Consider the following 25923-nt stretch of genomic DNA (forward strand, 5'->3'; position numbering starts at 1 on the left):
ATTATGCAAGTTAAATACACTTAATGGTGTCCCACAGGTCTCCACAGCCATTTTTCCTTCATTTCTTTTTCTTTGGTAGGATACTCTCAACTGGACTGTATTCACAGTTGTTGAATTTTCTACCAGTTCAAATCTGTTGAGTCCCTTTATTTTTAATTTTTAAAGGAAGCTCTATACACAATGTGGGCCTTGAACCCCACAAACCCGAGATCCAGAATCACATGCTCTACTGATTAAGCCAGCCAGGCACTCCAAGATTTTTTTAAATGAATTTATCCTACTGTACTTTTTCAATCCATAATTTCTGTATGGTTCTTTCATCATAATTTCTATCTCTTTAATGCTATTCTCTATTTGGTGTAAAACTGTTCTCATTAGTTTTTAAGATATGGTTTCTTTCACTTTGGACACATTTTTAGAAGCTAACTTAGTTTTTCTTTTAGCTAAGTGCGACATCTGAGTATCCTCACACTTTCCTGTTTCTTCCCTAGTATAAATTTTTGTTGAAAAACAGACATTTAAAATAATATAGGCAACTCTGGACAACAGAATCCTTTTACCTCCTCAAAGTCTACGGTCTTTGCAGTTTGCTGAGTGACCTTTCTGGACTAATTCTTTGAAGTCTGCATTCTTTGCTGTGTGTGACCACTATATTCTGCTTCATTAACTTAAACGTCAGTTAATGACTAAACAGAAATTTCCTTAAATGCCTTGAAATCATGACATAACTCTCTCCCCCTGTTGAAGTGCTCTGTAAATATTTTGGGGGTAGGCCTTCAATGCCGCAACATGCAGGTTTTTGTTTTTTTTTTTTCAACTCCACATTAGCCTTCACTTCCTGCTTGCAGAGGTGCTACTGGTACTATTAGTGACTTCCTTTTTTCCCCCTTGGGAATGCATACAACCTTGCCACATGCATGTGGCCTTCTATATTCACAGGAATGTGCTGAAGCTTTTCAAAGTCCTCTAAGGACATGTCATTCCTCAGTTTTCATTTCTTGGCCTTTTATTTCCTCTTTTTGGTACCAATTAGTATCATTGTCTAAAAGAAACTGCTTTGTTAAATAACTGAAGCTGTTTTTGACAGACTGTAGATGAGGTTCTATACACACAGTGTGCAGAGTCAGATCAAGTAAAGGTAAGTTCTGGGAACAGAGTTATTCAGTGAAGGACCAGAGAGGTCAAACAGTGACAATTCTCTGGGATGAGCTTTTTAGGGAGCTTTAAGCCCCTTCCAGTGTTGCAAGGCTGCTGTTTTTTACTACTACCACAGTAGCAAGGCTATTCTTTTTTCAAGGCTACCCAGGAACTAGGGGGTGGGGGGAGGGCAATCTATAATGCTATGGAATTTATATTAGTTTTTTTATTAATGATAAATGTTTAGATTATTGAAAGATGTTATTTCAGTTTCAGAGTTCTGAAAAACCGGATTTTGATAACTTTTTCAGTGCTCTCAACTCTTCTTTGGAAGAAAAGATTTTCAGAGTCCTTACTCCAGGAAGGACCTCTCAAGGAGGTAATTTGTATAGTGACAACAACTGCAAATATTTCTTCCTTATAACTATGCTTCTATTTTATTTTTGGAAAAGCAAGTATTCCTAAGTAGAAATGTGAGGGTATTTTAAAACGACACCTTTTCTCATCTAGCATTTCAATTATTTCATGTTTAGTTATCCAAATCAGAATTCTGAACCTCAATTTCCTAAACTTATGAGAGAAACGTGGTCTTCTTCACAGGGTTCAAAGGATTTAAGATTATAATGTAAAACTTACAACAAAGTTACAGTAATTAAAATAGTACTGGCATTAAAAAAAAACAGTACTGGCAAAGGGACAGTCATATATATGTGTGTATGTATATATGTATGTATGTATACATACATACATACATACATACACACACACCAATGGACTACAGAACCCAGAAATAAACCCTCACATATATGGTCTCTATTTCAAGTAAGACCACCAACACAATGCAATGGAGAAAGAGCAGTCTTTTCAACAAATGGTGCTGAGAAAACTAGATATCCAAAAACAAAGTTCAATCCTTTCCTTTCACCAGGCACAAAACTCAAAAAGGATTAAAGACCTAAATGTAAGAGCTAAAACTATAAATTAAACTCCTAGAAGAAAGCATATAGGAAGATTTTCCTAACACTGAATTTGTAATATTTTCTTGGATATGACACCAAAATCATAGGCCACAATGACAACAGAGGCAAACTAGATTTCATCAAATTAAAAATTTTGTGCATCAAAGGACACTGTCAAGAGAGTAAACAGGCGACCCACAGAATGGGACAAAATATTTGTAAATTATGTATCTGATAACAGATTAAAAATTCCTACAACTCAACAACAAACCACTGAATTAAAAGTAAGACTTGAATAGACATTTTTCCACAGAAGATATACAAATAGCCAACAAGCATATGAAAAGATGTTTTAGTTAGTATCACAAGCCATCAGGGAAATGTAAATCAAAACTACAATGAATTAACACTTTACACTCATTAGGATAACTATTAAAAACAAAACTACAATAACAAGTGTTGGTGAAAATGTGGAGAAATTAGAATCCTAGTACATTGCTGGTGGGAATATAAAATGGTACAGCCCCTGTGGAAAATTATTTGGGGTCCCTCAAAAAAAACTTTGCTTCTAGGTATATACTCTAAAGATTTAAAACAGGGACTCAAACAGTTACTTGTACAAAAATGTTCATAGTAGCATTATTCACAATAGCAAAAAGTGTCCATCCAAAGGTAAGTGGATAAACAAAATGTGATATAAACATACAACATGAATGAACCTTAAAAGCATTATGCTTAATGAAATAAGACAAACACAAAGGAAAAATAATACATGACTCCACCTACAAAAGGTGCCTAAATCAACTTCAAAGAGAGAAAGAAGAATAAAGGTTACAAATGGGTTGGCAGATAAAAGGCAGGGAGAGGAATGGGGAGTTACTGTTTAATGAATCCAGAGTTTGTGTTTGGGATGATAAATTTAAAGTTTTGGAACTAGATAGTGGTGATGTACATAACACTGTGAATGTACTTAATGCCACTGATTTGTACATGTAAAAATGGTTCAAATGGTAAATTTGGTTATGTATATTTTACCATAATGCATTTTAAAATGATAGTGTATCCAAAAGGCCCTTACCTCATTTGGTGAGACTTTTGTTCTTCAATTGAAAGGGTGGGTACAGAAGTTATTTAGAGAATACTTTACAAAACCTTGGTTGGAAGTAATGGTAAACAGTACCCACCCACCAAACACATATTTGTGGGCACACACACACACACACACACACACACACACACACCCCACACACTCAATGCTCTACCAAATACCTATTCTACTTTGCAAAGAATTACATATCTAATGAATTTGCTAATGATGCAGAAAGTTTACATCCTCCCATACTGACAGAAACACATACATTCTCTAAGCACAAAGCTTATATTCACAAATAATTTTCTGCTTCAAGACAAAATTTCAATTAATCACAATGGGAATTTAGTTATTTAATGCAACCACTAATCTAATATCACCAATAAAATCTAAGCAGTTATATCACAAAACCAGGGTTATATTTAGTGGACATGCATTAATAATCTATACAACTTAACATTACACCAGAAAAGGAATTGAATACAAAATTTCCCTTGATTTTTGGTGGTCTTCAAATTTCATGACACAGATGACTGATAAAACTGTAAAAACAGATTTTAAATATTTTCAATAAAATGGTAAAAAATTTAATGAGCCTTTAAGTTTTCATATTGGGCTGAAGATTTAAAACACCAAGCTGGCCCCAATCTGTCAAAAATGACAGAAATATTTACAATGACTATTACACAGGTTATTTAGTTAAAATGGTACTGGAGGACTACTCACCCCTAGCAAAAAAACCCTTTGGAGTTAATTTCTCAATGCAATCAAGTCTTTGTAAATACTCTAATAATTATAAACTTGGAACATACTTGGAATCAGGACAATGATGAAAAGTAAAACACAAGTCAATCTTACTTCTAATCTGTTTTCAAAAAACCTTGGCTCCAAAAGCCCAACACTGTTCCTCATTATAAAATTAAATTAAGAAGAGTAGAATGACATTACCCTACTTGCTAACATTCTTCTACAGAATAATCTTTCACTAGGGCAGGGCTGAAGCTCCATTAACTTGCTTCTCTAGAGTGTGATTAGCAGAGCACCAAATTTATAAACTGACAGGGCCACCCAAAATGCTGAACACACTTATCCTAACAGAAACAAACTTTTTTTTTTTCAATTTTATGTGCCAGTGTATGTGCCATGCTATTCTTGAAACTTACTTGGCTATCAATAAGAAAAGAATTAGGGAAGCTTTGAACATATCTTGTACTTTCATCCAGGCTAAAGTGCAAAATATCTCCATATCTCTGGTACTTTAATAGAAAAAAACATCAAATACACATAAAAAAGGAACTGAAGTGGCAGTAAAGCTAATACAAAAAAGACCTCTTTAAATACACACTTGAAGACTACATAAGACCAATTTAATTTTTCTTTCTTCAGTGAAATCTGTAAATGAACCAAGTTCTCAAAGAACTTGACATTTTGTTTCTCTTTCCCAGGATCAGAAATTCCAAAATTAGAGGGAAAAAATGGAAAAAAATAACATTGCATGACAATGGACACTAAGTTCATAAAGAACCTTTTTTAAAAAATGAGATATTATGGAAGAAAATACCATGAAAATAATAATCCTATGAGAATTGTTTTTTAAGCACAGTAAATTTGAGCCTTGGTCTTCATGAAGATACTACAGCTTATATAGAAAACTATAAATATACAAGACTCCAGGAAAAAAAGTCAAAATACATATTAACATTCTGTAGGCCTAAAAAACTTTTGAGGGGAGGGAAAAGATAGCCAACTGAATCTTCACTTAAGAATACAGAACTATGAAAAATTCCTGGGTCAAAAGGGTGCTCCAAATGGAACCATACTTCGTGAAAACATACAACTTAGATATACTTTTAAAAGGAAAGAAAAATCCTGAATAATTGCAGTCCCTTTCGAAAAGGAAATCTTAAATTAAGGGGAAAAGATTCTAATAGTGTAAACGAGTCTGGCTCAGAAAGAAAACTGAACAACATATCCAAGATTCTGTCCATAAAAGTAAAGACATTACATCTTTAATATTAAAGAAATAGGCTATAAAAAAAGTTCATTCTCAGACTTGGTTTTAGTAAAAGCTCATTTGTGCTCCTTTGTGGGTGCATAATAAAGTTCCATGGGTTTGTTCACTTTCCAGTATTTCTCACTGACCAATTCCAAAGAAAAAGAGCCATTTAATACCTAAAACAAAAAAAGAAAGAATTAAAAAAATGCTCAAAGCACAATAGAGAGATGAAACAAACATCAAAGTCCATTTTTTTTTTAAACCTTAGGATAAAATTTCTTGTCACTTATACTATTCATAAAAGGACAACCAAAAGATTCTTTTTTTGATATCAAAAAAGGTAACTACCCCTTTGCAATTTCTCATTCTGTCAGGGTCTCAAGGTCCTGAACCATTTTCATTAGGCCCCCAAAAAAACACCTGCTAGTCTCAGATAGTGAATATGCTCCCAGTTTCAACAGCCTATTCTTTTGAATACTCACAGTGAACTGCCCACTGGCTGTTGCTATGTAAATGGTATACTGCTTCTCACTGGCTGTATCAAGGTTCATCTGGTTTGATTCTCCTTTGCTTCGAAGTTCTTCCAAAGCTAACCTCACAGCCAGATACTTGGATAAGTGATCAACAGTGGCATTACCTGAAGTCTTTATGTATCTGGAAAAATAAATCATTAATAATTTACTTTCTATATTACTGATAAAAACATACTCAAATTATAGAACTATTACATTTTTAACAAGCTAAATAAAATGTAAATGTCTCAATTACTGACAAAATAGTATCAAAAATTTATTCCTCTATTACCTAAACATTTTTTATTGAAAGGTACAGAAGAGGGGAAAGTACACACTATCTAAGGACATGTCTACCTTACCACCCATAAATATGATATAAAATGACAAAAGTCAAACATACACAAGGAGTCCTGAGAGAGCGAGGTGGGGACGGGGCATTCTCAACTCCAACAAGCAGAATTCTGCCATCTACAGCAGCAAAGGGAATAGTAAAAATACGAGCAAATTTCTAAGAATTGATCAATTTTCTCGTTTTTAAAGACAGAGCTGAGAAACACTAACCTTGAAATTTTTTCAAAGCATGGTATACCATTCAGTCAGCCACTGAACAAGTTAAATTTATATGACTCTTCATCCTCCTCTATCTAGGAGAGTCATTTCTTTTATACACATTAATGTGGGTAGGGAGCACATGACAAAGAAGGAAAATCTACAGTTTAGGCAGCTGGAACATCCAACAGAACCCTGGCAATCATTGGCATGACAAATATTGCCCTTATTTCTTACACAAAATTGCCTTTTAACTCCAAATTAAGTATTGTGAATTCAGATCACCTGAAACTAACCTACCTACACACTTACCTTGTCTGTGCACTATCATCTTTTTCCATTAGTGTAGGATGAGGCCTGAATACTAATTCAATTTCACTAGCACCATCCATTACTGGATCAATTGCCACTGTTGCATTGTTATTATCAAGCTCAAGCCCGGAATCATCAGATGTTTTGGTCCGTTTGTTACTAGGTCCTGCTTCCTGATTACTGTGCGTGGAAGCATTACTACAGTGAGAACTGTCACCATTATCTTCTGCTCCACTACCATTTTCGATTTGTTGTTTCTTGCCTCGCTGTAATCTAGTGAAGGAAAAATAAGAGGTTGCATGAAATTTACATTTGGCTCTTTTCAATGCATTGATTTTGAACCATGTTTACTGAACTTCAGAATTCTAAAAAAGTCTTCATAATTGAATTTGCTCCAAGTTGGATAATGACATTTATTTCCCTCATGTCCCAGAAATTTCCAAAGAACCACACTCATACACATATGTTTGAATGACTTAAATGTTTATATTCATTTAATAATTTTCTTTGTTGATTACAGGAATTACTGGCAAACCTTTATTTACATGTTGATAAACTTTTTTTGTTATGAGATTTTAAATCTAAAGAAAGGCATGATTCAGAAATGAAAATTTAAAAGTTCTGAGGGAAGATATCTGGGCCTCTTTGATTAGAAGTTCTTGAGGAAACAAGATTTAAGAGGAATAGTAAGCAATCCCTCCCTGCCAACCTCACTCAAAGTCTGCTAATGCAATATAAAATCATTCTAGTGAGAAAAATGAGACTGATATCTAAATCATAAGAGCGTGGATACAGAAGCATTCTAACAAGCTCAAAAACAAAACAAAAAAAGCAGTAACTGGGCAAGGTGCTTTGTGTCCAGATGTGACTTACTCATCAAAACAATCAAGGGAGTTATAATTATCATCATTTTATAGTTGAGAAAACCAAAGAAACTGAAGTTCAAAGCCCCATGGTTATAAGCTAGTAAGTGCCAGAATTAGAGCTACGATGTGATATACATTCTGCCACACTGGCCCCCTCTCTATCTGTATATGAAAGAAATATGCAGAAATGACCTACACTTCTAACACAGTATCATTATTACATGTTTACTACCAGTACAAGGAAATCATAGCCCATAAAAAAAACGGTAACAAAAAATACACAAAATATTGCTTAAGAAATCTATAGATTATTTTAAAATTAAGAAGGTATCATTAAAAACAAAGGTGTCATTAATATATCAAATGACAAAACTATGATCAAAAAAGATATGAACAGGGGACACTGGGGTGGCTCAGCAGTTGAGCATCTGCCTTCGGCCCAGGGTGTGATCCTGGTGTCCGAGGATCAAGTCCCACATAAGGCTTCCTGCATGGAGACTGCTTCTCTCTTTGCCTGTGCCCCTGCCTCTCTCTCTCTGTGTCTCTGATGAATAAATAAAATCTTAAAAAAAAAAAAGATATGAACAGATACAATGAAATATTATTTAGTCTACTTAGTCTTAGAAAGTGAAATAAGCCGGTCACGATTCCACTTATATGAGGTATTTAAAGTAGCCAAATTCATAAAAACAGAAAGTAGGATGGTGGTTGCCAGGAGATGAGGGGAGGAAGAGGAAATGAGCTGTTTAATGGGTACAGAATTTCTGTTTTATAAGATGAAAAAAGTTCTGGAAATTGGTTGTACAATAATGTGAACGTACTTACAATACTGAATTGTATACTTAAAAATGGTTAAGATAGTCAATTTTACATTGTATCTTTTTAAATCACAATTTAAAATACATATATATAACAGGCTAAATAAACTAAATAAACTAATAAAGTAATTAACACAGTTACTCGTCTTAATGTATTTATTTTTACCCAAACTTCTTTCCAAAAAAGTCTGAGGTGACAGAGCTAGGTTTCTTTATTTCAGCTATTACTCTTAAAATAATGTTTATAACAGAGATTAATAGCTTTCTTGCAATCAAATCAAATTTCTTATCAAATCATATGTGTAATACTACATACTATTCTAGAGGCAGCATCTTAAGACCTATACCACCAAACTTGAATGTCATATGAGGCACAGTAACAGTAATTAGGAATGCCAATATTTAGCCTCTACTATTTAAAGAACTAATAGAAGCAAAATCTGAAACAAGTACAGAATCCAATATAAGTATTTTGACAGGGACGCCTGGGTGGCTCAGCAGTTGAGCATCTTGATGTGGGGGTCTCAGGATCGAGTCCCACATCAGGCTCCCTGTGTGGAGCCTGCTCCTCCCTCTCCCTGTGTCTCTGCCTCTCTCTTTCTCTGTGTGTCTCCCAAGAAAATAAAATCTTTAAAAAAAAAAAAAAGAGTTTTGACAAAGACAGATCAAGACTGCTACATGTAAGAAATTAATTCAATATAAAGGAAGAACTTCAAAAGAATTCACATTCAAAAATATTCACTTGTAGTATTGCACAAATGATTTGATAGTATTATACTCATAAGAAATTAATTTTAATTCAGAATTTCAAAAAATTCATACACTCAAAAATATTTACTTATAGTATTTATACAAACAATTTGATACATCTAGTATTAATACAAGATATAGTATTACTCTATTACTCGAAGCCAAGCATGGTTCTAAGCACTGGAGTTATAAGACTCAATAATACTGACAGTCTCTACCCTCTAAGGGCTTATATTATTGTTCTACATGTTAGAGAAGAAGTACTGTGGAGAAAAACGAATAAGGGAGGTAAGATAGTTATGGAGCTCTGAGGTGGAAGATGGGAACTTAGACATCTGAAGAAAGTGAGAGTGTTATATGTGGATTATCTGGAAGAGGGTTCCATAGAGAATATTAAGTACCACACTGGGAAGTCTGAAGAACAGCAAGGAAGCTGTAATAAAAGGAGCTTCTATCAGATACTCCCACCACTAGAAATGTTCAAGCAAAATCAAAAGGACTATAAAAGATTTTGCAAAGGGGATTCTCTGTCCTGCTCAAAAACTAAAATGAACACCACTGAAGTCCCTCAAACTCTTAGAAACGTAGGATTTTTTAAAAATAAATATATTCAACACTTAATACTTTATTTTACTTTGCTAAACAGAGTTTAGTTTGTAGGTCAGTTTAATATAGTTAGAATATAGCACATCTTCAGAACCACTTCTGGAACCTTAAAAATAGCAATGCTTGGACCTCAATCAAAGATTCTGATTTGCTTGGTTTGGGAGGATACTGGAGGACCTAAAATTTTAAAACTTTTGTGATTCTGATGTTCAGCCAAGGTGAGAAACACTTGCCTGGGATGCAGCTTTACTGGCATTCCCTACTTTGGAAAATGATACCTCTCATTGAGACCTGAATATATTAGGAAAGGAAACAAGAATGAAGGTAAGAAAGTGCCCAATTTATGCAGGGTGTTGGAAGCCATCATTAAGGTCTTTTAACCTGAAAATGAAGAGAAGATAGATAAAAGAGACTCCAAAGCAAAGGAGAACCATGACCTGACTTTCAATTTAACAGAATCACTCTGGCTGCTGTCCTGAGAACAGACTTTGTAAAGATAAGCATGGAAAGTAGAAAGACCAATTAGGAGGCATTTGAAATGAAAGAAAGATGGTGGTGGCCTAAACCAATCTGGATATATTATGGAAAAAGTTAAAAGTATATTTATTCTCAGATTGGAATATATAATGTGAAAAAAAAGAGAAATGTTTCAAAGTTTTCAAAATTTCCAAAGTTTTTGGCTAAAGCAAAGGCAAAGTTGCCATCAACTGAAATGAAATGAGCAAGAATAAAAAGAAGTAGGGGGTAAGAATAAAAAGTTCAGTATTGGACATGTTAAATATGAGTTAAGGAATAGCTAATTCATACGAAAGGAACCAGAAGAATATCATCTCCTGAAAGCCAAGTGAAGAAAACCATTCAAAGAGAAATAACTGTGTCAAATGTTGCTGAGTAAGATAGGAAAATGAGGTCTGAGAATCAGCAATTAGATTTTGCAATTTGGAGGTCACTGGAAAATCTGACAAAGTGATATGGAGGTAGGAGAGAGGATAAACACATGACTTCTATGGGTTCAAAACAGAATTGGAGAAGAACTGAGGGACAACGAGCACAAACTTTTTCAAGCAGTTCTGCTACAGAAATAAGAGGAGAAAAGAAATGGTAAGTGGAGGGGGAAGTGGGTACAACAGAGAATAATATTTTTAAATAGAATACCCTATTAATGCCTGGAGGTATATATTATGCCTCCCTGGAAAGGTAACCATGCAGAACTACTATTTGTTACTGCATTTTATTTCTTTCCAAGTGAAGGCTGTTAAATAGAGTATTTTTTTAAAAGTATACAGAAAAATGGCCACCATCCCTGGCCTTCTTTTCCCACATACCTGTTCATGGCCTGTATCTTCAGTCCTTCCTCAATGCTGTGACTGAGCGCTTGCTGATTATTGTGCTTGTTGATCCTAGCCAATACTCTCTCCTGATGAGCTTCATACTCATCACGACTTGGATAAATTTTGCTGATGAGTGCATCAAAGTTTGGGTCTGGCCTGAGTGATCTTTTAGAAACTAGCTTTTTTCGACAGGTAGGACATTCTTTATTGCTAAATAAAAAGAGGGGAAAGAAACTGTAAACAATGTATCTTTGGGCTAACAACAAAAATATCCAACTTCTGGATAGTTATCATTATTCCAATACCTTTACTAAGTCACAGAAATTTAAACTGATTAACCTGCATTTCCTTGAAAACCTGATTTGAGGGTAAGCAAGATTTTGAGAACTTCAGACACTATACAGTATTTGCCAACAAACAAAAATTTGAATACTTCCCAATAATTTATATATAATCATTTTAGAAATAAAAATCTATTTCTTGCCAATATAAATTTCCCTGATATCCATGCCCTACAAGGAAAATTTACCCATTAATATATATTAATTTGTTATCAATTCTTTTATTAAAATAGCATACACAGAGGTATTATACAATTTAGAAGTGGAAGAACCATGGAGGACTTCATGCTTTGTAATTTTCTCAAAACAAGCATTCGTGCTATAAACCTTTAAAACTGTATAAAATCAACTATTTCAAAACAAAGATTCTCCAATAATTAAAAGACTTCAGAAAATTTTCCAGCTCTCAAATGAACGCTTATAGAGAATATATTTCTCAAAACTCATACAATACCATCCTGGTATAATTAAGTACCTAGTATAACTCATTTCAACATACCCACTTCTGAGCGCTGTGATAATGCAGTCTGCACAAAAACGATGCAAACACTCCTTTGTAGTCATGGTGTTTTTCAACATATCCAAACAAATTGGGCACATTAATTCACTGTGTAGACTTCGAGGTGAAACCACAATTTCCAAGCCATCCGTTATTGCCTCCTATAGAAGAGTAACTTTAAAATTAAATGCTACCTATTTTTTTTATTATGGACAAGTTCAAACATACAAAAGTACTGAAAATGACAAAAATGAACATCTATGTACCCATCACCCAGCACCACCACTGTCAACTCACACCCGACCTTGTTTTTCTATAATCTTCCCCAACCCCCCTTAAGCCCCATCACTGTATTATATCAATGCTCTTATTTTAATGCTAAAAATAACATATTAATGTTTTTAAAAGCCAAGTAATGGTAAATTAGCTTGGCATTAAAAAAAACAAAAAACAAAAAAACCCTGAATTTGGAATCAGATGCCTTAGGTCCTAATTCTAGCCATGTTAATGTGACTCTAGTAATTTAACATTGTTTCTTACCTTTTAATTGAGGAAGTTAAGACTAAATACCTTTATTTCTTCGATCTTCACAAATTCTACCATTTTGATAACTATATATTTCATGCCATCCATTTAAATATTTTAAGATTCCCATACAAGTATTTCTAATTTACATACAATTTAACAGGATTTCATTTTAACATCATTACTTTTAATAGTGATGATCCGCTATTGGATCCACAGAAGCAGTTTTATACAAAGCGGCCAGGTTCTCAAGTTATCCTACAAACTAATTTAAACCATAGTATTAGTACTGGTATTACTGTAATTGTAAAAATGTTTCAGTGCAAAAATGCATTTAGAGTTCCAATGTAGAATGCCAGCACATCTGTTAGCTGAAGAGAGATTAGTGACTCCTACTTTCTTCACCACTACCCACCCTTCCCACAAGGCGGCACATACTAGCTCTAAACATCAATGCTGGCTCTTATGGGTTGAGGAAAGAGATTAGTAGGTAGCTACTGAAGAGAAAGGTGAGACAAAAATAAAAGACACTTCCTATTTCCACTGGATCTCCATAGTTGTGTTTCCTCTACAGGGTCAAAGAATAAGGACCCTACAAGGAAAGACACAGAAAGATAGATAGATAATGTCCTTGAAGAACTCAAGTAAAATATATTTAAATTTACAACAACTACCACTATTTTTGAGTGTCTTATGGTATTTCAACCTCTCTAGAGAAAGCACCTTCAGTATTTTCTTTTACTTAATTCAATACACACACAAACTTTTGATTTAGGAATTACAACCTCCATTTTACAGATGAGGAATCTATCACTCAGAGTATGATGATGACTCAGCTAGTAACCAAGTCTGTCCTCTTCCTCTTTAGAACATGCCTAGAAATATCCCAGCCCAGGATAAAGGCAACCGTCTAAGTTCTCCATGTATGTACCTGTGCAAGTGTGTAGCTCTGTGGAAGAAAAAAGGGGGGAAATATACAACCCGATTGGTATCACTAAAAATTTCACTAGTTTCAAATGAGCGTTCAACACTGCTCAGGAATTAGTTTCTCTTGTAACAAGCTTGTTTTTTTCTATACTATTTTACACCTTTTCTTCTATCTGCATAACTTCCTTCATCTGAACATTCCAAAGATTACCTCAATTTCATTGAGAGAGCTCTCTGATTTTCTATGACATCTTTATAAATCATCTACCTTGCTACAAGGAGAAAATATGCCTCTTTCTTTCAAAAGTACATTCCTTCCTACCTTTTCAAGTATATCCTTCTGATTATTATTTGCTCTCAGGTTTCACCAATCTCTGGCACTCCACTAAATCAGCCTAGAGTAAGATGTGCATGGGGTTGCTGAATAATGAAAGGTGAACGGCACATCTCAGAGCCATGTGAGGCACGGGGGTGTCCTTGGTGGCCCTCTATCTCCCATCATAAAAACAAAATTTAAAACTTCCCAATTCCATGTTCCCCTCCAGTTTTTACTCCATTTCTCTGCTTCTCTGCAGAACCAAACTTCTCTGAAAAACTGCCTACATATTTTCACTTTTTCTTCCTTCAACATAACACAATCTATTCAAGTGAATTTTCTCCTGTCAAGGTAAGGAAGTATAAGCACACACTGCCACATACAACATACACTTTTGTAATCCTCATTTTACTTATCCTCTCAGTAGTCCTGAATACAGTAACTATTCCCTCTTAACACACCTCCTCGTAGATTTTGATCCTCTCTCTCTCCATCGCCTATTTTTCTTTGGCTGTTCCTTCTCAGTCTTCTCTGCAGCTTCTTTTCTATTACTTTCTTTCTAAACTTTGAAGCTCCTCTGGATGAAGTTCTGGGCCCCTTTGCTCATCTCTGTCCAGGTGATCTTATTCTACTCTCATTGCTTAAAATGTGCTGACAACCCCCCAAATTTTACATTTAGTCCAGACCTCTAGGTTAGCATCTGTGCCTGCCTGACTTACAGGTATCTCAAATTGAGTTCAGTTTTAAGCATGTTTATCTCCTTCAAACCTGCTCCTCCCACAGTCTTTCTCATCTTCACCTTCTTAATGTACTCTATTGCTCCCTCCCATTATTATTTATTACAGCACTGAGGACTTACCCCCTTTACACAACTTCTCAAATGTGTAATTCTTTGGATATTAACTCATTTAATATTTATAAACTCTGTAAATTTATACCATTTTATTTACTTCACCTAGTGCCTAGCGTGTAGGACTTGGTATACAGTATGCAAATTATTTGTTGAATCAACGAATGAAGAAACCAAACATACACAAGACTGCCTGTATACAAATTACTACTATTATGTTCTTTCAAGTTTTCATTTCCTAAAAATGTATCCCAGTTTCCACATGTGTCATATTCCTCCGAGTTTATCTTAGTCTACATTACCTGAGGTGTTCGTTGTAATTCATATAAACTGAGTTCCCATGTTTTGCTTAATGGTTGAGTTCCGTTTGTCTGCACAGCCTGAGACATTGCTAAGAATAAAAAAGGAAAGAAAAACAATTTTAGTATCTGGAAGGAAAGTAAATCTCAAAACTGATTTTTTGGAATCATGAATCCTGAGAATCATCAAAATAGAAATGATATACTGGCTCCTCAAAAACTAAAAGAAAAGCACAAGAATCTTTTCATTTATAAGTACAAGCTATTTGAGTGCAAGAGACTATCACTGATCTTTGAATGCCCAACAGGTGGCACAGAGAAAGAGCTAAAATTATTACTGAATGTACAGAAAACTGTCTTAATCCTAAACAATAAAGTTTCTAAAATTCATGGTCATGAAATCAGAACTAAATCAGGAAAATTTAAGACTTTCCAGTATGGTCAATTCTTGCCAGAGATAACAAAATCTACCTTATAGTACTTTAAACTCCTGGTCATTTTGCCTCTACTTTTTCACAGCTCCACTCATGAAAACTCCCCTGTTTGATATACTAAGTCCCTTATAATGTTCAGAAAGTTCTTCCTAATGCTGAACCCAAAACTGCTACCTATTCATCCTACAGCCCCTCAAGGCACACTCGATTAAAACTCGTCATTTTTCTACATGACAGCCTTTCAAATATTTGGGTACTGTTATCATACCCCACCTGATTTTTCTTTCCTTTTGGGTAAATATTCTAGTTCCTCCTACTGTTCACTGTCTGATGTGATTTCAAGGTCTCCTCATCACCCTGATATTAGTTCTTAGTTTTGTCTCTCCCCTCTAGTTAGGAATAAATTTAACAACGTTAAGGCCAACTTCTGTGCTTGTCTCTGAGTAGGTGAATGGGATCTACGATACATGTAAGATGGTCTTAGAAAACTAACTCCTCTCTGGCAAAGGAAAAAAAAGGGGCTCCAGGCATTAAAATATTTAGTAGGTATCTATTATTAGCCAAGCAGAACTGCTCTAGGTCCTTGCTTCAGAATGCATAGTCTAAAAAGACGGAAATGCACGTAAATAAATAAACCACAGGGCAGCCCCCGTAGCCCAACGGTTTAGCGCCACCTTCGGCCCAGGGTGTGATCCTGGGGACCCGGGATGTAGTCCCGTATCAGGCTCCCCGCATGGAGCCTGCTTCTCCCTCTGCCTGTGTCTCTGCCTCTCTCTGTGTCTCTCATGAATAAATAAATAAAAACTTTAGAAAACAAGTAAACTAAAATTTGACAAGATAAATTCTAAGCAGCAGTATGGAAAAAACAATATGGAATTACAGAAGAGGATAAGGGAATTTGAGAAGTCAGGAAAGGCTTCAGCAGTGATGGAATAAGCTTTAAAAAAACCCAAAGATTTCTACACCAGAATGGGAATATAAAAGAGGGTTCCAGAAAAAGTAGAGCAGCATGTATGAAGATAGGCATGAAAACCGTAATTGGGAGTTACTGGAAGTTTTAAACAAGAAAGTGACGTGATCAAAGAGTTTCACAGAAACTCAAGCAGCAGTGAACGTAAAAGAACAAAAAAGCAGTAGACAAGTGAGGGGGCTGTTAACAAAAACCCGAATGAGTTAACTATCTGAACCAAGGCAGTTGAATATGCAGAGAGTATTACACAGATAGCCCTAATGATACATTTGACACTGACATGAGAGAGGAGGGTCCAATATGACTTCGGGAAAGCCAACTATCCCTTTACTGAGATGGAGAACATAGAAGGAAGGTATAGGTTGGAGTTGCTACAAATACTGAGGTCCAGTTATTTATGGGCCACTGAGGAAGAGTGGTTCAGTAGACAGAAAAAGTCCACACGTGCTGGAAGACACAACCAGCATATTTAAGTAAGTCATATATTCCACACTGGCAATGAAGGACGTGACCTATATATATCCAGGAAGGTAAATTTCCCATTTCCATCAAGTATCATTTAAATAAATCTGCTATCAAGAACTCACCCAATCATCAATTAGCTCAACTTTGCTTTGAGTAGTAAAAAAAAAAAGCACTTCATTGAAATTTAACCTCTATTCTAGCCCCCTCTAAAAATCTACTTACCCTATTTCTTCCTTTAACAAAAGCCACGTTCCACATGAAGTTGCTCCCTTGCCCAAGCAAAAATTTGAAATAAATATGATCAAATTTTTCAAATGAGCCAGTTGTGTGACTTAAAAAAAAAAAAAAAATTTCAAGGCTGACCACTGAGTCTATCTTTTGCTTATCAGAACAAGTGGATTCCAAAACAAGCAAAAATTCCTTGAGGCTTTTGTGCTTCCTGGTAAATACACGTGCCATTATTTCTACCATAAATCCTACTACAACATAATGAATCTCTTAGAGAACTAAAATTACTCAAGGAATTTCTAAGAATTCCAAATCCTAATCCCATGTCTCAAAATCTGTAGTGGTTAACCTGAGGCCCACTACAAACCAAATAATCCTTTCTTCTCTCTCCAGCAAGCTTCCCCAGAAAATTAATGGGAACCGTCAAATAAAAAAAGCCTTCTGCTGAGGGCTCATTTCTAGAGATACCAGTTCTCCTGCACATAACCGAATTATATCTTTTTTTTTTTAACCAAATTATATCTGATTTAGAGATCTGTATTCCCGTGGCAATAAAATTCAGAAAGTAATTCACAAATTAGTTGCAGTTTTTCCTCGTATTTGGGAAAGCTAGGATCTCCATGGCCTTGAAAAGTTTTCCAATCTCTCTGTCTGTATCTGTATTACAATCATATATTCTCTGGTGTTTGGATTCTTAACTGCTACCGTATGGATGCTATCTTACCAAATAATGCAGCAGGTAATCCTGAGACCAAAAAAAGGATATGATCTTGATGATCATCAAACCACTATCTCAATTTTTAAGAACGTTATCACCAAGGTAGATCTCTCCTGTGACCTGGCCAAACAGAGTCAATGGGGATCTAAGAATTAAAAATTCCTTTTTTTTTTTTGCTTCAAGATATAATTCACAGAGAAGGCATATACATAATACATGACCTACAGGCCATAATCAATCTGTCTGAACGGAAGCTCAAATTTCTACTCTTGGCTGTTACTGAACAGATAAGCTTTCGAGAATTAGTTCCTCTTGCTTTAGGTCAATATACTGTGTCATTTAATCTAAATTCTACTTTCACCAAAATCATATATAATCTTTCTTCTACTCTCATTTGGTGAAAAGCTGCATTTCCATCTGTAGCTCCTCCCTGACCAAGCCAAGAATGTAAAATAAAATACATTTAGCTTCTGTTTTTCAGATGAGAATGAACTGTGATTTTAAAATAGTATTTATACGTGAATTATCTATGTATAAATACTACTAATATATGGCCAGAGGAAACAAGAATGGGTTCACCTGGAATAATTATAACCTGAAAGGACAGAAAGTGATGTAGCCAGTGAAGATGAGAAATGAGGTCAGAAAAAGTAATCTTAAAGATGCTTTCCAGCAACAGAATGTGCTTCCTATAGGACTACTGCCTGATGATCCTTGCAGTACAACAGAAAAAGATCTACCTAGGTCTACCTGGCCCAATCCACAATTATAACACCTCAATTATACTTCTGAATAAGAGACACCAAACAAAACAGAAATGTTTCCTGCACAAACCAGGCTCTCACTTTTGTGGCAAGAATGTACAAATGAGAAGTTAGCATTAGTTTGGACAAGATAACTTGAGAGAAACAGAAAATAAATCTGATAAAAGACTTAGTTACAGGCAGATTTTGAAAGCTCACAGCTTCAATATCCAAAGAAGAAATAGCAATACAATATTCAGAATGTGCTTTTAGAGACTGCAAATATCTGACACTTTCATGCTGACTTTCTACATCTTCACTTTATGCACATCACTTTTTGCAGGGGTTCAATGTAGTCTCAAAAGCTTTTTAAAACACAGCACCCCCCCCCAAGAAGTGACTACCCACAAAGGGAATATGCAAAAAAGATGAAAAATTCCAAAGCATTCTACATCGAAAGATTTAATAAGTTTATCTTTTTTTTTCCCCTGAAGATTTACTTGAGAGCGAGCGAGCGAGCATGTGTGGGATGGGGGTAAAGAGGATCAGAGGTGGAGGGAAAGACAAACAGATCCTGCGAGGAGCACAGAGGCCCCGGGCAGTCTGAGGACGGAAGATCAAGACCTGAATAGGAACCAAGAACCAGATGCCTAACCAACTGGGCCACCCAGGCGCCCCAAGTTTATTATTTTTTTTAAACAAGAAAAAGGTTAGACTTCTAGTTTCTAGTTCCACATGTTAGTGACCACTTTGGCCTAACAAGTTTAAAAACTGTAGAGGCTAAAAAAAATCAACAACTCTTCTTGGGTCTATAAGCAAGGGGAGAACACAAGACAAACCACTGCCCTTAAGACTGGAAAGACAGAACACAGGGAATCTCAGCTTACCAGAGCACCTCAGGAATGGAAACTCCAACAGGAACTAATGTCAAGTTACATAAATCTGAACTACAGTCAAAAAATTGCTGGGCGCCTGGGTGGCTCAGTTGGTTGAATGCCCAACTCTTGATTTCAGTTCAGGTCATGACCTCAGGGTTGTTGAGATCAACTCCCGTGTTGGGCTCCATTCACTGGGTGTGCAGCCTGCTTGGGTTTCTATCTCTCTGCCCCTCCCCATAAATAAATAAATCTGCTTCCCCTAAGTTTGATAGTTAAAAACTCCCAAGAGAATTCAGTCATAGAAGTACTCCTAAAATATTATGAAATTGACCTCCTTAAGCCTGACCAGATTCCCACAGGAAAGAACAGGAAAAACCCCCACTTATGCTTGCCAGAGCCCTGCTCTTAGGAAAAACTAGTTAATCAAAACCTAACATACTGGGATATTATCAGAACCTAACTGACTTAGGAAGGTCAATCAATACCCAACTCCAGGGATCCCTGGGTGGCGCAGCGGTTTGGCGCCTGCCTTTGGCCCAGGGCGCGATCCTGGAGACCCGGGATCGAATCCCACGTCGGGCTCCCGGTGCATGGAGCCTGCTTCTCCCTCTGCCTGTGTCTCTGCCTCTCTCTCTCTCTGTGACTATCATAAATAAATAAAAATTTAAAAAAAATTTAAAAAAAAAATACCCAACTCCAGTCCATTCTAGCAATCCAGTCCACCTGAGGAGGAAAAAAACTTAAGTACCACTAGTGAAGTTCACAGTATAGAGTATTAGTCTCACTAAAAGACTGAGATCTAGTTACAAAACTATAGAGCCCTTCTTCTCCCCCTACACCTCACCACCACACAATTAAAGGCCTATTTACAGCAATTCCTTGTACCTAGTACATCATGCATGTCTGGCCATCTAGGAAAAAACTACCAGGTATACCAAAGGCAAAAATAAATAAATAAATAAAAGCCAACACAATTTGAAGAGACAAATCAGGCATCAGAACTAGACGTGACAAAATAGTCCTAGAATTTTCAGACCAAGAATTTAAAACAACTATGAATAATATGCAAAGGGCTCTAATGAGTACAGAAGACAGCATATAAAAACACATGGGCAGGGGATCCCTGGGTGGCGCAGCGGTTTGGCCCCTGCCTTTGGCCCAGGGCGCGATCCTGGAGACCCGGGATCGAGTCCCACATCTGGCTCCCGGTGCATGGAGCCTGCTTCTCCCTCCGCCTGTGTCTCTGCCTCTCTCTCTCTCTCTGTATGACTATCGTAAATTAAAAAAAAAAAAAAAAAAAAAAAAACAACACATGGGCAATATAAGCAGAGAGATGGAAATCCTAAGGAAAAAAAAGTAGTAAGAAATGCTAGAGATCAAAAACACTGTACAAACGTGAAAAATGCCTTTGATGGGCTTATTAGTAGCCTGGATATCGCTCAGGCAAGAACTCGAGCTAAAGGATGACAGATCAATAGAAACCTCAAAAAATGAAAAGGAAAAAGAACAAAGACTGAAAAAAAATACATTAGAATATCCAAGGACTGTGGGTTAACCTCAAAAGATGTAGCATACATGTAATAGGAATATCAAGAGGAGGAAAAACAAAAGGAACAGAATAATTGAAAAAATAATGACTGAGAATTTCCCAAAATTAATGTCAGATATCACAGCATAGATGCAGGAAGCTTAGAGAACACCAAGTGGAATAAATGCCAAAAACACTACACCATGGCATGTCATTTTCATACTAGAAATATTCAAAGATGAAGCCAAAAGCCTGAAAAAAGCCAGAAAAAAGGATTACACTTGCTCCCTCCTCAAAAAAAGTAAGTATAAAGTATGTCCTGCATTTTAAATTTAACTTACATGGCATTACAGTTGCTCATATATCTAATCCTCTGACTTAATATATCTTAGTATTTTCTCCTACACCTAGAAAAGAGCCTGCTTTTCAAGAAGTTAAATGAATGAGTGAAGAAAGACATTTAGAAAGTAAAAATTGAACCTCAGATGATACCTAACAGTACAGAATTACTGCCTACTGAAGTTGATCTTAAATAATTTAACCAGGCATCTTTAAATTGGGGTATGCATGTGTACTCCTGACCTACACAAAAGCTTTCCAGGGAGCTATCCAGAGCTACGTAGTATTCAAATAATTTAATTTACAGGTTATCAATTTTCCTGAAGTATTTCTACACAAATCGACTTGCCTATATACCTGGGTGGGTCACTCTCCTTTCCCTAATCCTTTCATAAGATTAGGAATCATTCATTCACTCATTCAAATACTGATTTATCTACTGCACCATGAGGTGTACTGTACAGGTCTACAAACACCAACAGTAAACAAGTATGCATACAATTTAATAATTCTTAAGTATTATATAAAAGATACAAAAAAAAAAACCAGCACTGAGTTACATCATCAATAGGAGAAAAGAAGCTATTTAAGATAAGCAAGTCAAGGGGTGCCTGGGTTAGGGTTAGGGTTATGGTTCAGTCATTTAAGCGTCTGCTTTCAGCTCAGGTCAGAATCCCAGGATCACTGGGGCGAAGCCCAGGCATCTCATCCCACTGCCTGCTCAGGCTCAGAGGGAGCCTGCTTCTCCCTCTGCCTGTGCACACACTCTCTCCCTGACACCAAATAAATTTTAAAAATAATTTAAAAACTAAAAAGAAAGGGGAATCAAAAAAAAGAGTTTCAAAAAAATAGACGTATTGGGAAAAAAGAAAGGTCAATGTGGCTGGTAAAGAGGAATATATACAGAGGTTTACAAAGCTAAAGAGAGGTGATCTTCTCAGGAATCAAATGAGATTAAGAACATACAGGATGTATAATGAGTGAAATCTCCCTCAGAAATATTAATAATCTTCAATTTTTAAGTGTTAAAACCATAAGAATTGAAAAAATAAAGCATTAGAAATCAGAATATAAACCTAAAGAAAAAGGGAAAAATGATCATTATAAAACCATAAATCAAATAGGAACAGCTAAAAAAACAAAAAAATAGATTTGTTCAAGAAAACAAAATTTGTTATTTGACAAAGCTAATACTATAACTTTCCCAGAAAACCAAAAAATTACATAGATATAAAATATATTTTTAAGTTTGATCATCAGAGACTGCTATAGTCTACTTTATATCAATAAATAAATTTAATTACTCCATTAAATGTCTAAGTTAGAAATGGATGGAAATATTCTTAACTTGATGAATATATTCCAGAAGCCCCAAAGTTAAAACTCTTGAAGACTCCTATTTAAAGAGTCAGGAAAAAAGCAAGACTGCCCTTCTGCTATAAGTCCTCAATAATGTTATCCAAAAAGGGGGGGGGGGGGGGAATGGGCACTGGACAAGGAAGTGACAAACGTATCAGTTAGATAATACAAATACCTCACAAATCCACGTGGAATCAAATAAAAAGTTATAACTTCAAAAAAGGCAGCAACACGGTAGCATGAACAGAGAAAAACATGCCAAAAAAGCCACAGATTTCTATAAGCCAGGAATAAACATTTATAAATGCATTTTTTAATGATCCCATTTATAACCATTCACAATAGCAACAAACGCTATAAAATATGTAAGAGTAAATTTCACAAAGTATTGACAACACAAAACTCTACAACTTAATTGAAAGACATTAAAGAGATCATGGATTGGATAAACGTATATATAACAATCCAGTGTAATGCAATCCCAATCAAAATATCGATATACAAAGTGATTCTAAGGTTTACGTGAATTATTATGCACAAGAACGCCCAGGATATTTTGAAAAAGAATAATAATCAAGGAGACATACCTTACATCAAATATTAAAGCTTCATGAAAAGTAACACTATGGTCTAAAGAAAAGATGATAACATTAATGCAACAAAATGAAGGGTTCAAAAACAGACATGAGGGATGCCCAGGTGGCTCAGTGGTTGAGCGTCTGCCTTTCATTCAGGATGTGGTCCTGGGCTCTGGAGTCCAGGACTGAGTCCCACATAGGGCTCCTGCAGAGAGCCTGCCTTCTCCCTCTGCCTGTGTCTGTGTCTCTCTCATGAATAAATAAAATCTTAAAAAAATAAAACATGTGAATTTATAGAACTTAAGATATTTTAAATCAGAAGGATTTTTTTTTCATTTATTTATTCATGAGAGACACAGAGATAGAGGCAGAGACATAGGAAGAGGGAGAAGCAGGCTCCCTGAGTGGAGCCTGAATGAGACTCCATCCCAGGACCCCAGGATCAGGACCTGAGCTGAAGGCAGATGCTCAACCACTAAGCCAGCCAGGCATCCCTAAATCAGAAGGATTTAAACAAATATTTAAATTCAAAATAATTAAATCAGATGTACCTAAGCAAATAAATTAAAAATTCCAGAAGGGATGAGGCACCTGGGCAGCTCAATCAGTTAAGTGATTCTTTGATTTCAGCTCAAGTCAGGAACTCAGGGTCAAGAGATGAGGAGTCCTGTCTGGGGCTCCCTGTTCAGTGGAGAGTCTACTTGCGATTCTCTCATTCTCCTCCCTCCCCACTGTTCTCTAAAATAAATAAAATCTTTTAAAAAATAACAAAATGATTAAGCATTAAAAAAAAAAACTATATGAGATATATTTTAAAAGAAGGTACAGTGATGCATACTACTATGATTAGGAAGGCAGACTGATAAACAAGATGCAATACTGGAATACCTTAAAAGCAGTTCACATTTCAACTATTAAATTTTTTTAAACTTCTATACAAAAATAAGGAAAGATAGCATAAGCAAACAAAAGATAAGCTATAGACAAGGAGAAAATATTTGCAACATGTATAATCAACAAAGGCATATGTCCATAATGTACCCTGAATCTTCCCTCAAGATAATTTAAAAGACAGCTCAATATAGGCAAAATGACTACTTCACTAATAATCACTAAACTGCAAATCAAAACACTATCTACATAAGCTGTATTTTTTGTTTGTGATACTGACTGAAATGAAGATGACTAATAATGGGGCAGCCCCGGTGGCTCAGCAGTTTAAGCGCTGCCTTCAGCTGAGGGCCTGATCCTGGAGATCCGGGATTGTCCCATGTCGGGCTCACTGCGTGGAGCCTGCTTCTCCCTCTGCCTGTGTCTCTGCCTCTCTCTCTCTCTCTCTCTCTCTCTCTCTCTCTCTCTCTCTCTCATTCTCAACACAGTCTCTTGTGAGTAAATAAATAAAATCTTAAAAAAAAAAATGACTAATAATATCTGGTGTCCGAGTATGTAGAAACAGGAATTCTCAAATCACTCAAGTGTATAGTGGCATGGTTTTGAGGACAGATCAATTTGGCATTTAGAGCATAATTACAGCATTTGGCCTTAGGAATGTAACCCTTGAAATGAAAACTGGATAAATTAAGCTATATACGACTATTACAGAAATGTCTATGGAAACACACATCTCATTTTTAAAATTATTATCTTTGATCAACATACAGTCAAGAACTTACTGGTTGATGTCATGATTTTATCCACATTCTTTAGAAGTATTAAGAGACATATTAGCTCAGAACTTCAATACATTATTTTAACATACCTAGGTACCTTAAATCCTAACATAATCTCATTTATCTTTTTTAAAAATTCAATAAAATAACGGTTGTGAATAAAAAAAAATAGCACTGACAAACAGATGCCAGTGAAAGAGAGCATACCAAAACAACTGTCTCTGCTCTTTGGCCAAATCAAAAAATAACACTGTACTGTACCTCCCAAAACTGTCAGAAGTTTTAACATTGTAATGGCTCTCTTAAGAAACCTATCCAATTAAAATTCTCCTACAGGTATGCAATAAACATATATACAAGAATAGTGATCACAGCATTGTTTGTGATGACAAAAAAATCATAAAGTCTATATATGTCTGTCAACAGGAATATGGTTAATTAGGATATAGCCAGAGCACACAAACTATGTAGTATACATGCTGACATGGAATTCAACATAGGTACACAACATACATCATAATTTTTAAAGTTGCAAAAAAATAAAATTAAAAATAAATTTTAAATAAGTAATTTGTAGGGCAAAATATATAGAACACTATCCTGTTTTAGCAAGATGAAAAAAAAAAATTCCAAACACTTAAATGTATGTTTGTGATCTTGAGTTCTGTTCACTATGTTTCAGCCACATTTGCCATCTTTCTCTTTATATCTATCTTGCCAAGCTCTTTCTCATTTTAGAATCTTTTTACTAGCGCATCCCTTCCATCTGGAACAGAACAGTTTCATCCCCCTCCTTTACCAAGATTTTGTCATAGCTAGCTCGCTCAGGCATTCTAACAAAACTCTAACTTTGCTATTTTCTCACGTCTCCTCTTTTCCTTTTTCACCACAGCACTTTTATAGTCTCTAAGCTCCTTGAATGCAGAGTTATTTGTCTTATTCACAATATCCCCAGTACCCTGCACTGTGCCTGGCATATAGTAATTAATCAATAAATATTTGCTGCAGAAATCAGCAATGGGGATGACTCGATAAAGGAGCTCAAATTAGGCAACCTTAATATTTCATATTTTCGGGGCAGCCCCGGTGGCTCAGCGGTTTAGCGCAGCCTGCAACCCAGGGCCTGATACTGGAGACCCTGGATCGAGTCCCGCGTCAGGCTCTCTGCATGGAGCCTGCTTCTCCTTCTGCCTGTGTCTCTGCCTCTCTCTCTCTCTCTCTCTCTCTCTCTCTCTCTCTCCATGTCTCTGTGAATGAATGAATGAATGAATGAATGAATGAATAAATAAATAAATAAATAAATCTTTAAATATATATATATATATAT

At 35.7% G+C, this 25923-nt stretch overlaps 1 protein-coding gene across 2 annotated transcripts in view; it reads right to left on the reverse strand.

Moving 5' to 3' along the window:
- Positions 1-2434: 2434 nt before the first annotated feature.
- RNF2 (ring finger protein 2) overlaps positions 2435-25923 on the reverse strand; it is a 49070-nt gene continuing 25581 nt past the window's right edge. For both annotated transcript variants that reach the window (XM_055319400.1, XM_055319401.1), the window contains 6 exons: positions 14690-14778; positions 11770-11930; positions 10924-11139; positions 6559-6831; positions 5665-5836; positions 2435-5358 (listed from right to left, as the gene is read on the reverse strand). In XM_055319400.1, the coding sequence (XP_055175375.1) occupies positions 5257-5358; positions 5665-5836; positions 6559-6831; positions 10924-11139; positions 11770-11930; positions 14690-14776 (1011 nt within the window). In that variant the 5' untranslated portion in view covers positions 14777-14778 and the 3' untranslated portion in view covers positions 2435-5256. The remainder of the gene's footprint in view (positions 5359-5664; positions 5837-6558; positions 6832-10923; positions 11140-11769; positions 11931-14689; positions 14779-25923) is intronic.

This window comes from Nyctereutes procyonoides, unplaced genomic scaffold, assembly GCF_905146905.1.
Source record: "Nyctereutes procyonoides isolate TBG_1078 unplaced genomic scaffold, NYPRO_anot_genome, whole genome shotgun sequence".
In the NCBI taxonomy this organism is placed as follows: domain Eukaryota; kingdom Metazoa; phylum Chordata; class Mammalia; order Carnivora; family Canidae; genus Nyctereutes; species Nyctereutes procyonoides.